Source organism: Salvelinus namaycush, chromosome 22 (assembly GCF_016432855.1).
Source record: "Salvelinus namaycush isolate Seneca chromosome 22, SaNama_1.0, whole genome shotgun sequence".
Lineage (NCBI taxonomy): Eukaryota > Metazoa > Chordata > Actinopteri > Salmoniformes > Salmonidae > Salvelinus > Salvelinus namaycush.
The window spans coordinates 3,601,092-3,616,414 of record NC_052328.1 but is presented as its reverse complement, the minus strand read 5'-3'; the positions used below and the strand labels follow the sequence as shown (position 1 = coordinate 3,616,414).

Genomic DNA, 15,323 nt, shown 5'->3' with positions numbered 1-15,323 from the left:
CCACCCTAGTTTTATCATTGGAATGTGATACAATGCTAGGCAACGGTGTGCTTCAGGACTATGCAGACGCCTCCGGGCGGTCGGTTAGGCTGTTTGAAGTGTTTATCCGACTGGATTTAGGACCACCCGGACACCATAGGATGGGCTGACAGGCTGTGTGAAGGCAAAGCTTCTGGAAGGCTGGCTGGACCAGCACGAGATAGTTGATCATGGTTCAGTGTACACGTTACACTCTTTCACAGAGTTGTAAAAGGAACAGAAACTGGCTACTCTTTAGTTGACTAATGTAGTTGGCAAAGAAAAAAAAACTAGTGTTTATTCGCAGTGCTGAGCTAGTATTGTAACTGACATGTACAGTTAGCTAATGTTTCATCCCCTCTCGACTGAGGTGAATAAATAAGCTATGCTAGTGAGTAGCTACCACAGCCAGGTCAGCTCTAGCCTCTAGTTATATGTTAGATAGCGATATGAGGTGGCTATTATTACTATCTAAAGCAGTTGTTTGTTTTGTCACTTTTCAGAAGTAAATTAACTTGGCAGGCTTTCACCAGTTGATGTGCCGTTAGAGAGCTAGCAAAAAGTTGGCTTACATTAGCTGTTATTTTCGCCTCAATCAAACTAGACCTGAATTAAACAAGGAAATCATTGGCCAAACGATTGAAGAGTGATATTCTGATGTTTCTTCAGTGCCATGTGAGTTGTATTAGTCAGTATGTCAATGTAACGTTATTGATCTGTCAGTTCCCTGATCTAATTCCCTACTTTTCACACTGACACAGTAATAAACATCTAACGTTACATGCTTCACTGTCATGGTGCACAGTAGAGGTCTGTACAGGACAGCTTTCTTCATCCCACACTCGCTCCCACCCACTACCGCAAGAACTGTTCCCAAACTCAAGTCCCACAATGTTATTTTAGGCGTATGTGATGTAGCTCACTTGCCAGCCATGGTCCCAGCAATTTTGCACCCTATAGGCAATATCAAACGCGCAAAAATAACTTAAGAAATAGGTTAAATTACCAGAGAATTTCACATGGCTCTTATATTTTATTAATGGGCTATATCAGCCAATATGCTAGATGTAGTTTGAAGAGAGCAGAGTTCACTTGAGCTATTTTTATAGACTACCTTTTAGGAGTGGGAAGATTTTCAGATGGAGAAATATGGGTGATCAATTTTTAAGCCTATTTACAGGCAATGTAGTAAACTATAGCCTAATCACAGGCCTATTTAGGAAGTACATTTCCTTGGAAAGATAACTGTCTCGTGCTTCTCCACCCATGTATACATAGCCTACTTTATTTATTTGAGACCACACGCGCAACTGATCTCGCAAGTATGGCTACTGAACTGGAGGCAGCAAGAATGATGACAGCAACACTACATTTTGCATTTTCCAATAGGATATAGCCTACCTTTTAGGATGATGATTTGCAGGCAGAGACAAATGCATGTGTAATCCATACTTAATGAAAATGCAAAGGTAACACGCTCGCTCACCATAGTAGCCTAACATGCTGACCAGACAGCCTGTGCGCGTGCGCCCCCCACACCAGACGCGATCAGGACACACAGGTTGAAATATCAAAACAAACTCTGAACCAACTATAGTAATTTGGGGACAGGTTGATAAGCAAACTTTCATGGCAATTTAACTAGCTAGCTTGCTGCTGCTATCTAATTTAAAATTACAACATTGGGATCTTATTTTACCTGAAATGCAAAATGTCCTCTACTCTGACAATTAATCTACAGATAAAAGGGTAAACCAAGTTTGTTTTAGGTAATCTCTCCTCCTTCGGGCTTCTTCTTCTTCGTTGGACTTTATATGGCGGTTGGCAACCAACTTTAAGGTGTTTTACCACCACCAACTAGACTGGAGTGTGGACCTCAGTTCATCTTTCAATCACCCACATGGGTATATGGTCCTAAAAACCAATGAGGAGATGGCACGTGGGTAAATGCTCCTAGAGCGTAACAGAATAAGATACAGTAGAATAGTATAGTATAGAATACAGTATATACATATGAGATGAGTAATGCAAGATATGTAAATATTATTAAGTGACTGAGATACCGTAGCATGGTATAGAAAACAGTATATTCACATGAGATGAATAATGCCAGATATGTAAACATTATTAAAGTGACTAGTGTTCCATTCCTTAAAGTGGCCAGTGATTTCTAGTCTATGACTATAGGCAGCAGCCTCTATGTGCTAGTGATGGCTGTTTAACAGTCTGATGATATTGAAATAGAAGCTGTTTTTCTGTCTCTCGGTCCAAGCTTTGATGCACCTGTACTGACCTCACCTTATGGATGATAGCGGGGTGAACAGGCAGTGGATCCGGTGGTTGATGTCCTTGGTATTTTAGGCCTTCCTGTGACACCGGGTGCTGCAGGTGTCCTAAAGGGCGGATAGTTTGTCCCTGGTAATGCGTTGGGCAGATCGTACCACCCTTAAGCCTTTCGGTTGCGGGCGGTGCAGTTGCCGTACCAGGCCATGATACAGCCCGACAGGATGCTTTCAATGGTGCATCTGTAAAAGTTTGTGAGGGTTTTAGGTGACAAGCGATATTTCTTTAGCCTCCTGAGGTTGAAGAGGCTCTTTTGCGCCTTCTTCACCACACTGTCTGTGTGGGTGGTCCATTTCAGTTTGTCAGTGATGCCAAGGAACGTGAAGCTTTCCACCTTCTCCACTGCGGTCCCGTCGATGTACATAGGGGGGTGCACCCTGTGCTGTTTCCGATCATCACCTTTGTTTTGTTGACGTTGAGTGAGAGGTTGTTTTCCAGGCACCACACTCCCAGAGCCCTCACCTCCTCACTGTAGGCTGTCTCGTCATCGTTGGTAATCAAGCCTACTACTGTTGATTAACGGTACTTCACTGTACGCAGATTAATAATATCTGCAAACTTGATGATTGAGTTGGAGGCGTGCTTGGCCACGCAGTCATGGGTGAACAGGGAGTACAAGAGGGGGCTGAGCACGCACCCTTGTGGGGCCCCAATGTTGAGGATCAGCGGAGTGGAGGTGATGTTTCCTACCTTCACCACCTGTGGGCGACCTGTCAGGAAGTCCAGGACCCAGTTGCACAGGGCGGGGTTCAGACCAGGGCCTCGAGCTTAATGGGTATTCCTCTTGTCCAGATGGGATAGGGCAGTGTGCAGAGTGATGGCGATTGCATCATCTGTGGATCTATTGGAGACGGTAAGCATATTGAAGTGGGTCTAGGGTGGCAGGTAAGGGAGAGGTGATATGACCCTTGACTAGTCTCTCAAAGCACTTCTACAGAGGTGAGTGCTACGGGGCGATAGTCATTAAGTTAATTTACCTATGCCTTCTTGGGTACAGGAACAATGGTGGCCATCTTGAAGCATGTGGGGACAGCAGACTGAGATAGGGAGAGATTGAATATGCCCGTAAACACACCAGTCAGCTGGTCTGCGTATGCTCTGAGGACGCGGCTAGGGATGCCGTCTGGGCCGGCAACCTTGCGAGGGTTAACACGTTTAAATGTTTTACTCACGTCGGCCACGGAAAAGGAGTGCCCACAGTCCTTGGTAGCGGGCCGTGTTGGTGGCACTGTGTTATCCTCAACGCGTTATCCACCTTGCCATGGTTAAATGTGGTGGTTCGCTCTTTCAGTTTTGAGTTAATGATGCAATCTATCCACGGTTTCTGGTTAGGGTAGGTTTTCATAGTCACAGTGGCTACTACAGCTCCTATACACTCCCTTATAAACTCAGTCACTGTATCCGTGTATGCATCTAGCTTATTTTCGCAAGCTACCCGGAACATATCCCAGTCCACTTGATCAAAACAATCCTGAAGTGTGGATTCCAATTGGTCAGACCAGCGTTGAATAGATCTTATTACGGGTACTTCCTGTTTGAGTTTCTGCCTATAGGAAGGGAGGAGCAAGATGGAGTCGTGGTCAGATTTGCCGAAAGGAGGGCGGGGGAAGGCCATTCCGGAAGTTTGAAAAGCAGTGGTCGAGAGTTAGCAGCACGAGTAGTACAGTCGATATGTTGATCTTCGGCAGCCTTGTCCTCAAATTTGCTTTGTCAAAATCCCCTACAATAAGTTTCGAGTTTGCATATAGAGGATGTCTTAAAGACAATCAAAGGTTGTCTTTGTACTATATTTGTAAGAGTTGTTCATTTGTTAGACTATTTGTTAAAGGTCCAACACAATATTGATGATTGAAAGATCACGCATCTAGTTCAAGACTTATCAAACACTTAAACATTCGGGAAGTATTCAGATCCCTTGACTTTTTCCACATTGTGTTACGTTATAGCCTTATTCTAAAATTGATTAAATCATTTTTTCTTCCTCATCAATCTACACACAATACCCCATAATGAAAAAGCAAAAACTGTATTTTAGACATTTTAGAAAATGTTTAAAAATATATATATATATATTTACGTAAGTATTCAGACCCTTTACTCATTACTTTGTTGAAGAACCTTTGGCAGCGATTACAGCCTCGAGTCTTCTTGGGTATGACGCTACAAGCATGGCACACCTGTATTTGGGGAGTTTCTCTGATTCTTCACTGCAGATCATCTCAAGCTCTGTCAGGTTGGATGGGGAGTGTTGCTGCAAAGCTATTTTCAGGTCTTTCCAGCAATGTTTGATCAGTAAACAACAGTAAAAATACATTTGAAAATAAGAGTAGCAAGGCTATATACAGACTATATACAGGTAGTATGTACATGTAGGTATGGTTAAAGTGACTATGCATATATGATGAACATATATGATATATATATATATATATGATGAACAGAGAGTAGCAGTAGCGTAAAAGGAGGGGTTGCCACTTCTGCGTTGTCTTGGCAGTGTGCTTCGGGTCATTGTCCTGTTGGAAGTTGAACCTTCACCATAGTCTGAGGTCATGAGCGCTCTGGAGCAGGTTTTCATCAAGGATCTCTCTGTACTTTGCGCCGTTCATCTTTCCCTCGATCTTGACTAGTCTCCCAGTCCCTGCCCCTGAAAAACATTCCCACAGCATGATGCTGCCACCACGTTTCACCGTAGGGATGGTGCCATGTTTCCTCCAGACGTGATGCTTGGGTTTCTGGCCGAAGAGTTCAATCTTGTTTCTCATGGTCCGGGTGTCCTGTAGGTGCCAAGTGGGCTGTCATGTTTCTTTTACTGAGGAGTGGCTTCTGTCTAGCCACTCTAACATAAAGGCCTGATTGGTGGAGTGCTGCAGAGATGGTTGTACTTCTGGAAGGTCCTCCCAACTCCACAGAGGAACTCTGGAGCTCTGTCAGAGTGACCATCGGGTTCTTGGTCACCTCCCTGACCAAGGCCCTTCTCCCCCGATTGCTCAGTTTGGCTGGGCGGCCAGCTCTAGGAAGAGTCTGGGTGGTTCCAGACTTCTTCCATTTAAGAATGATGGAGGCCACTGCGTTGTTCGGGACCTTCATTGCTACGGACATTTTCTGGTGCCTTTCCCGAGATCTGTGCCTGGAGACAATCCTGTCTCGGAGCTCTACGGACAATTCCTTTGACCTCATGGCTTGTTTTTTGCTCTGACATGTACGATTTGACATTATGGGTTATTGTGTGTAGATTGATGAGTAAAAATATGTATTTAATACATTTTAGAATAGGGCTGTTATGTAACAAAACGTGGAAAAGGGGGGTCTGAATACTTTCCGAATGCTCTGTACTTAATAATCTCTTGACAGTTGGCATTTTTGCTTACTTTTTGTTGATGGGCCATGGGTCATATTAAATTGTGTAGAAATGCAGGAAATGTGGTTTGCTTTAGATGACCCCAAAATGGAGGGCCCCCAGACCCACTGCCAAGTTATGTCCCCCTCTGCAAATTGCACTGCTGGGTGATTTAAAAAGTCATATTCAATCGATCAATAATTTAATAATACTTTTAGCAAAAAATATATATTTTTAATTTACAATATGTAAAAACTTTGTGAAACATCACAGCACAGTTTAAAATATATGGCAAATAGAAATCAAAACTGGATGGTGTTCAGAGACAGATGGGAGGGGATGAGTGGAGCTGAATGATGGGACTAAAAACAAACAAAAGATAACTATTGTAATATATACTGTGTCTGTAAAATGTATATGATATGTATATACTGGAAGTAGAAGCCTAAATGTTGTCCATTAGGGGAGGGATGGTAGGGTTAGGGGAAAATAATAAAGGAAAATATATTTAAAAAAATAGATACAGTACCAGTCAACAGTTTAGACACATCTACTTATTCCAGGGTTTTTCTTTATGTTTACTATTTTCTACATTGTACAATAATAGTGAAGACATCAAAACTATGAAATAACACCTAAGGAATCATGTAGGAATCATGTAGTAACCCAAAAAGTGTTACAAATCAAAATCAAAATATATTTTAAATTTGAGATTCTTCAAAGTAGCCACCCTTTGCCTTGATGACAGCTTTGCACACTTTTGGCATTCTCTCAACCAGCTTCATGAGTTAGTCACCTGGAATGCATTTCAATTAACAGATGTGCCTTGTTTAAAGTTAATTTGTGGAATTTATTTTGTTAATGCTTCTGAGCTAATCTGTTGTGTTGTATACAGAAGATAGCCCTATTTTGGTAAAATACCAAATCCATATTATGGCAAGAACAGCTCAAATAAGCAAAGAAAAATGACAGTCCATCATTACTTTAAGACATGAAGGTCAGTCAATACGGAACATTTCAAGAACTTTGAAAGTTTCTTCAAGTGCAGTCGCAAAAACCATCAAGTTCCTGACCTGTTTTTCCTTTCTCTTGTATTATTTTAGTTGGTCAGGGCGTGAGTTGGGGTGGGTTGTCGATGTGTTTGTTCTATGTTGGGATGTTGGTGTTCGGCCGGGTATGATTCTCAATCAGAGACAGCTGTCAATCGTTGTCCCTGATTGAGAATCATACTTAGGCAGCCGGTGATTCACGTGGGTTTTGTGGGTGGTTGTATCGCGTGTCTGTGTTAGCACCACACGGGACTGTTTGCGGTTTGTCACGTTTGTTGTTTTTGTATGTTAAGTGTTCAGTCTATTTTCATTAAATATGAACACTAACCACTCTGCATATTGGTCTGATCCTTCTCGCCTCTCCTCCTCGTCCGAGGAGGAGGATTACGACGATCGTTACACCTATGATGAAACTGGCTCTCCTGAGAATCGCCACAGGAAAGGAAGACCCAGAGTTACCTCGGCTGCAGAGGATACGTTTATTAGAGTTACCAGCCTCAGAAATTGCAGCCCAAGTAAGTGCTTCACAGAGTTCATGTAACAGACACATCTCAACAGCAACTGTTCAGAAGAGACTGTGTGAATCAAGCCTTCATGGTTGAATTGCTGCAAGAAACCACTACTAAAAGACACCAATCATAAGAAGAGACTTGCTTGGGCCAAGAAACACGAGCAATGGACATTAGACAGATGGAAATCTGTTCTTTGGTCTGAAGAGTTTTTAGTTACAACTGCTGTGTCTTTGTGAGAGCCAGAGTAGGTGAATGGATGCCGCGTGAATGGATGTGTGGTTCCCACCGTGAAACATTGATGAGGAGGTGTGGGGTTGCTTTGCTGGTAACACTGTTGGTGAATTATTTAGAATTCATGGCACACTTAACCAGCATGGCCACCATAGCATTCTGCAGCGATACGCCATCCCATCTGGTTTGCGCTTATTGGGACTATCATTTGTTTTTCAATAGGACAATGACCCAAAACACATCTCCAGGCTATGTAAGGGCTATTTGACCAAGAAGGAGAGTGATGGAGTGCTGCATCAGATGACCTGGCCTCCACAATCATCTGACCTCAACCCAATTGAGATTGTTTAGGATGAGTTGGACCGCAGAGTGAAGTAAAAGCAGCCAACAAGTGCTCATCATATGTAGGAACTGCTTCAAGACTGTTGGAAAAGCATTCCAAGTGAAGCTGGTTGAGAGAATGCCAAGAGTGCAAAGCTGTCATCAAGGCAAAGGGTGGCTACTTTGAAGAATCTAAAATCTAAAATCTTTTTTGATTAATTTAACACTTTTTGATTACTTCATGATTCCATGTGTCATTTCATAGTTTTGATGTCTTCACTATTATTCTACAATATAGAAAATTGTAAAAAATATAGAAAAACCCTTGAATGAGTATGTGTGTCCAAACTTTTGACTGGTACTGTATATATACAGTATATATTATTATTATGTCCCCAGCACTTCTAAAACTAAAATTGCTCTTTTGTTTAGACTGATACCTAACTTACTGTGCAGACTTTGATCCAAACACTATTTGTAAACCTTTCAGATAGTTTAGCTTGCCTGACTCAATGAAACCAATAGAATTGTTGCAGAAGTGCAAACCCTGCCCTCCAGGCAGGCTAAAGCAAACATTCAAAGTATTTAAAAAAATGTCAGTAAGTATTTGAACCAAGGTCTGGTAGTATGTGTAGTTTGTGAACACACTATAGTACAATATTTTGAAAAGCGTTGAGTGTTAAAGTAGTTGTCTTTTTGTGCATGGGTGTGTCCAGGGAAAGATTGTTGCAGTGAAGGAGCTGGACTTTGAGATCAGCAATGGGCACTACGCACTTGTCGTCACAGCAACAGACCAGTGTCCCATCCATGCCCTCCGCCTGACATCCAGCACTACGGTGATGACAAAACACAGACACAGACACACACACACACACCTACACACTACATGCACAAATCACTCTTTATACACATCATGTTTATCAAGGCATTGTTTTAATGTAGTTTGTACACACATCATATTGAAGTTGCAATCTGTGATATTTGCAGGAGTTTTTGTTCATTAAAATTAATGACCCACATTTTTTTTTTTTATCCAAAAGGTGAACTATCCCTTTAATCACATCATAAACATACATATAGACCATACAGATCTCTTAGCAGGTTGTTTCCACCGGTCTTTTCCAGGTGTTGGTGAATGTCCTGGATGTGAACGATGTGACCCCCACCTTCCCCAAGGTCTATGAGGGGCCCTTTAAGATAACAGAGGGCCAGCCGGGGCCTCGGGTCTGGACCCTCAAAGCCACTGACCAAGACTCTGGACTCAACGGCAAAGTGGAGTACAGCATCACTGCCGGAGATCCCCAGAGTGAGTAGGATGTGTGTGAATTGGGGTTAGGGCTGTTACGGTGACGTATTACCGCCACACCAGCAGTCATGAGTCATGACCCACAGTCAAATTCCATGTGACCTTTGAGTCATGGCAACTGCAGTCATAGCCAAAAGTTTTGAGAATGACACAAATTAAAATACATTTTCACAGTCTGCTGCCTCAGTTTGTATGATGGCAATTTGCATATACTCAAGTATGTTATGAAGAGTGATCAGATGAGTTCCAATTAATTGCGAAGTCCCTCTTTGCCATGCAAATTATCTGAATCCCCCAAAAACATTTCCACTGCATTTCAGCCCTGCCACAAAAGGACCAGCTGACATCATGTCAGTGATTCTCTCGTTAACTTCTTACGGGCAGGTCCCACCTGGCCAACATCCGGTGAAATTGCAGAGCGTGAAATTCAAACTACAGAATTATAAATATTTAACTTTCATAAAATCACAAGTGTAATACATCAACATAAAGCTTAACTTCTTGTTAATCCAGCAGCTGTGTCAGATTTCAAAAAGGCTTTACGGCGAAAGCTCACCATGCGATAATCCGAGGACAGCGCCCCACATACAAAAGCATGAAAAACATATTTCAACCAGGCAGGTGCGCCACGAAAGTCAGAAATAGCGATATAATAAATGCCTTACCTTTGAAGATCTTCTTCTGTTGGCACTCCAAAAGGTCCCAGATACATCACAAGTGGTCCTTTTGTTCGATAATGTCCTTCTTTATATCCATAAAAACTCAGTTTAGCTGGCCCTCTTCAGTCAATAATCCACCCAGTTTCTCTCCATCAAAATGCATACAAAATGAATCCCAAACGTTACTAATAAACTTTTCCAAACAAGTCAAACAACGTTTTTAATCAAACCTCAGGTACCCTAATACGTAAATAAACGATACAATTTAAGACGGAGAATCGTTATTGTCTTTACCGGAGAAAAATACCAAAGAAGGCGCTCTCTTTCACACGCTTGGAAACACAGCCAAAATGGGAGCCACTTAGAAGAACTACAATTTCTGGCAAATTTTTCCAGAAACAAGCCTGAAACTCTTTCTAAAGTATGTGGACATCTAGTGGAAGCCCTAGAAACTGCAACCTGGGAGGATTTCGCCTTATAATAAAAGTGACAGCCATTGAAAACAGTGGTAGGCTGATTTTTGGGGGGGGGATGGTTTGTCCTCAGGATTTCGCCTGCCATATCACAGACATTATTTTAACAGTTTTAAAAACTTTAGAGTGTTTTCTATCCAAATCTACTGATATGCATATCCTAGCTTCTGGGCCTGAGTAACAGGCAGTTTACTTTGGGCACGCTTTTCATCCGTACGTCAAAATACTGCCCCCTACCCAAAAGAGGTTAACACAGGTCTGAGTGTTGACGAGGACAAGGCTGGATATCACTCTGTCATGCTGATTGAGTTTGAATAACAGACTGGTAGCTTCAAAGGAGGGTGGTGCTTGGAATCATTATTCTTCCTCTGTCAAACATGGTTACCTGCAAGGAAACACGTGAGTCATCATTGCTTTGCACAAAAAGGGCTTCACAGGCAAGGATATTGCTGCCAGTAAGATTGCACCTAAATCAACCATTTATCGGATCTTCAAGAACTTCAAGGAGAGCAGTTCAATTGTTGTGAAGAAGGCTTCAGGGCACCCAAGAAAGTCCAGCAAGCGCCAGGACCGTCTCCTAAGGTTGATTCAGCTGCAGGATTGGGGCACCATCAGTACAGAGCTTGCTCAGGAATGGCAGCAGGCAGGTGTGAGTGCATCTGCTCGCACAGTGAGGCGAAGACTTTTGGAGGATGGCCTGGTATCAAGAAGGGCAGCAAAGAAGCCACTTCTCTCCAGGATAAACATCAGGGACAGACTGATATTCTGCAAAATGTACAGGCATTGGACTGCTGAGGACTGGGGTAAAGTCATTTTCTCTGATGAATCCCCTTTCAGAATGTTTGGGGCATCCGGAAAAAAGCTTGTCCAGAGAAGACAAGGTGAGCGCTACCATCAGTCCTGTGCCATGCCAACAGTAAAGCATCCTTAGGCCATTCATGTGTGGGGTTGCTTCTCAGCCAAGGGAGTGTGCTCACTCACAATTTTGCCTCAGAACACAGCTATGAATAAAGAATGGTACCAACACATCCTCCGAGAGCAACTTCTCCCAACCATCCAGGAACAGTTTGGTGACAAACAATGTGTTTTCCAGCATGATGGAGCACCTTGCCATAAGGCGAAAGTGATAACTAAGTGGCTCGGGGAACAAAACATCGATATTTTGGGTCCATTGCCAGGAAACTCCCCAGACCTTAATCCCATTGAGAACTTGTGGTCAATCCTCAAGAGGCGGGTGGACAAACAAAAACCCACAAATTCTGACAAACTCCAAGCATTGATTATGCAAGAATGGTCTGCCATCAGTTAGAATGTGGCCCAGAAGTTTAATTGACAGCATGCCAGGGCGGATTGCAGAGGTCTTGAAAAAGAAGGGTCAACACTGCAAATATTGACTCTTTGCATCAACTTCATGTAATTGTCAATAAAAGCCTTTGACACTTATGAAATGCTTGTAATTTTACTATAGTAACATCTGACAAAAATATCTAAAGACACTGAAGCAGCAAACTTTGTGAAAATGAATATTTGTGTCATTCTCAAAACTTTTGGCCACGACTGTAGACTTCTCCAAAACTGCGCTCTGATGCCCCTGATGGTCATTAGTAACCTACCAAACTTGCCAATGGCCTGGTACTCAGCACTCTATTTAAGCAATAAGGCACGAGGTCGTGTGGTATATGTCCAATATACCAAAGATAATGGCGGCACACGCAGAGCACACGCGGCACACGCAGAGTGCCTGGATTCAGCCCTTAGCCGTGGTATATTGGCCATGTACCACAAAACCCAGAGGTGCCTTACTGGTATTATAAACTGGTTACCAACATAATTAGAAAAGTAAAAAGTAAAAAGTCATTTTTGGCCATACCCGTGGTGTACAGTCTGATCTACCATGGCTTTCAGCCAATCAGCATTCAGGCCTCGATCCACCCGGTTTATATTGACGCTCTAACCACTCTAACGTCAATACAATCGAAAATCAAATCAAAAACTTAATGAGAGCCCTGGTATTCAGAGTTTTAGCGGAATAGGATCGCCTGTTGCGCAGCGAGAGCCAGCTCCTCATAGCTGATGGATGCATAGAATGAAATATGTGTTTCTATAAGCCCATGCTGCGCAACATTTCAATAGGTTATGCTATGCAATTGTATGACAAAACATAATTTTGTTGTTTAAGCTAAATTGTGTTAGCTGGCTAGCCCACTATTATTTATATTCTAACTATAGAATTAAAATAAACATTCTATTTCCATGATTCCAAAAGTTCACCCAAGTGTTTCGATCTAAATCACAATTGCAACATTTGGTTAAAAATAAGGCTTAGTATTTTTGCCCATATCGTGGCAGTATAGAAATGATCTCAAATGAGTGCAGGAAATGCAGAAATGTATGTAAATGCAGGAAATTATTTTAGGTTGATGTTGAATTGAACAGTATCAAAAAGTCCGAAAGTAGAAAGATCCATTGAAATAATTTAGAATATACAGTTGAAGTCGGAAGTTTACATACACCTTAGCCAAATACATTTAAACTCAGTTTTTCACAATACCTGACATTTTATCCTAGTAAAAATTCCCTGTCTTAGGTCAGTTAGGATCACAACTTTATTTTAAGAATGTGAAATGTCAGAATAATAGTAGAGAGAATGATTTATTTCAGCTTTTATTTATTTCATCACATTCCCACAGGGTCAGAAGTTTACATACACTCAATTAGTATTTGGTAGTATTGCCTTTAAATTGTTTAACTTGTGTCAAATGTTTCGGGTAGCCTTCCACAAGCTTCCCACAATAAATTGGGTAAATTTTGGCCCATTCCTCCTGACAGAGCTGGTGTGTAGGCTTCCTTGCTCGCACACACTTTTTTTGTTCTGCCCACAAATTTTATATAGGTTTGAGGCCAGTGTTTTGTGATGGTCACTCCAATACCTTGACTTTGTTGTCCTTAAGCCATTTTGCCACAACTTTGGAATTATGTTCGGGGTCATTGTCCATTTGGAAGATCCATTTGCGACCAAGCTTTAACTTCCTGACTGATGTCTTGAGATGTTGCTTCAATGTATCCACATAATTTTCCTTGCCTCGTGATGCCATCTATTTTGTGACGTGCACCAGTCCCTCCTGCAGCAAAGCACCCCACAACATAATGCTGCCACCGCAGCTTCACAGTTGGGATGGTTTGCAAGCCTCCCCCTTTTTCCTCCAAACATAACGATGGTCGTTATGGCCAAACAGTTCTATTTTTGTTTCATCAGACCAGAGGGCATTTCTCCAAAAAGACCTCATCAAGCAAATTTAGAACTTTTATTAATCAAAAACTGTCATACCGTCAAAAATGGGAATAATGCCATGATATGATATTTTGGCCATATTGCCCAGCCCTATTCAGACCTTTATGAATGAGAACAATCTGAACTGATGTGTGCCCTGATGGAGCCGCAAACATGCACAGGGGATGATGTATTTCTGATCAATTTGATGTTATTTTGATTGACAGAAAATGTGCTTTTCTTTCAAAAACAAGGACATTTCTAAGGGAGCCCAAACTTTTGAACTGTAAGTGTATGTGTGAAATTAGCTTGGATTAAGAATGGGCCATTATCACGCACCTGTCGGAAAAGGAGCAGGGATAAAAAAAAAAAATACTTGTTATCCGTATGCACTTGAATAGCGAAAAGAGGACGCTTTTCCCAAGGTTAATTTTCATGCCAGCCAGGTAGGCTACTCTGGTTGTAAAGCAAGCAATGTGCTTAATATTAGGAAAGTTGAGAAATAAATATAGTAGGCCTAGCTCATTGGTAGTCACACATTTTTGCCAGTGAGCCACGTAGGCATAATTCAGTCAATGAGAGAGCCGCCACCTTACCGTATTAAGCGCAAATTAAAACAACATACCTCAATTAAGTAGTTTTATAATTTAATTTAATTTTTCTAATTAAAATACACTCCACATTCAGCGCATAAAACAAATAGCCATTTATAAACACCCCTATTGAAGAGCAAACCTGATAATAACCTGAAAAGTGGAAGTGTACCAGCTGCTCCTTGACTCTTCACATAAATAAATAGGCCTAGACGTGTTATAAACACCCCTATGTAAGAGAAACATACTTAATAGTTTGATGAGCAGACTTGTGCCTGCTGCGCCTTGACTCTCCTCATGCAATACTTGTACTTTGTCATGGAAATCCTAGCAATGAAGTCAAGTTGTGCATTGGTCAGTCTGTTCCTGTCTGTTTTCTGTTCACAAAGTTAATTGTTGAAAATGTTGATTCACAAGTGTACTGTATGTGCTCACCAAAAAGGTATAAACAGTGTGGTGATTTTGATTTGGAATGCTGTGACGACATGCACCATGCTACCTGCAGGGATTTAATTACTCTCCCCCTCCCAATTCCACCCCTGGTGACTCCGGGATGCTGGCCTTCTAGGCAGAGTTGCAAAGAAAAAGCCATATCTCAGACTGGCCAATAAAAATAAAATATTAAGATTGGCAAAAGAACACAGACAATGGACAGAGAAACTAGAAGGCCTAGAAGGCCAGCATCCAGGAGTTTCCTCTTCACTGTTAACGTTGAGACTGGTGTTTTGCGGGTACTATTTAATGAAGCTGCCATTTGAGGACTGCATCTGTTTCTCTAACTAGACTCTCTACTCTCAAACTAGACTCTCTAATGCTTGTCCTCTTGCTCAGTTGTGCACCGGGGCCTCCCACTGCTCTTTATTTCTGGTTAGGGCCAGTTTGTGCTGTTCTGTGAAGGGAGTAGTACACAGCATTGTACGAGATCTTCAGTTTCTTGGCAATTTCTCACATGGAATAGCCTTCATTTCTCAGAACAAGAATAGACTGCCGTGTTTCAGAAGAAAGTTCTTTGTTTCTGGCCGTTTTGAGCCTGTAATCGAACCCACAGGAGTGATGGTTGCTGATAATGGGTCTCTGTATGCAGATATTCCATTAAAAAATCATCCTGTTTCCAGCTACAATAGTCATTTACAACATTAACAATGTCTACACTGTATTTCTGATCAATCTGATGTTATTTTAATGGACAAAAAAAGTGGATTTTCTTTCA

At 41.9% G+C, this 15,323-nt stretch overlaps 1 protein-coding gene across 1 annotated transcript in view; it reads left to right on the top strand.

Moving 5' to 3' along the window:
- Positions 1 to 15,323, top strand: part of LOC120017357 (cadherin-23-like) — a 659,988-nt gene that overhangs the window by 567,485 nt on the left and 77,180 nt on the right. Inside the window, exons 38-39 of the mRNA XM_038960107.1 lie at positions 8,528 to 8,647; positions 8,937 to 9,117. Of these exons, the coding sequence (XP_038816035.1) occupies positions 8,528 to 8,647; positions 8,937 to 9,117 (301 nt within the window). The remainder of the gene's footprint in view (positions 1 to 8,527; positions 8,648 to 8,936; positions 9,118 to 15,323) is intronic.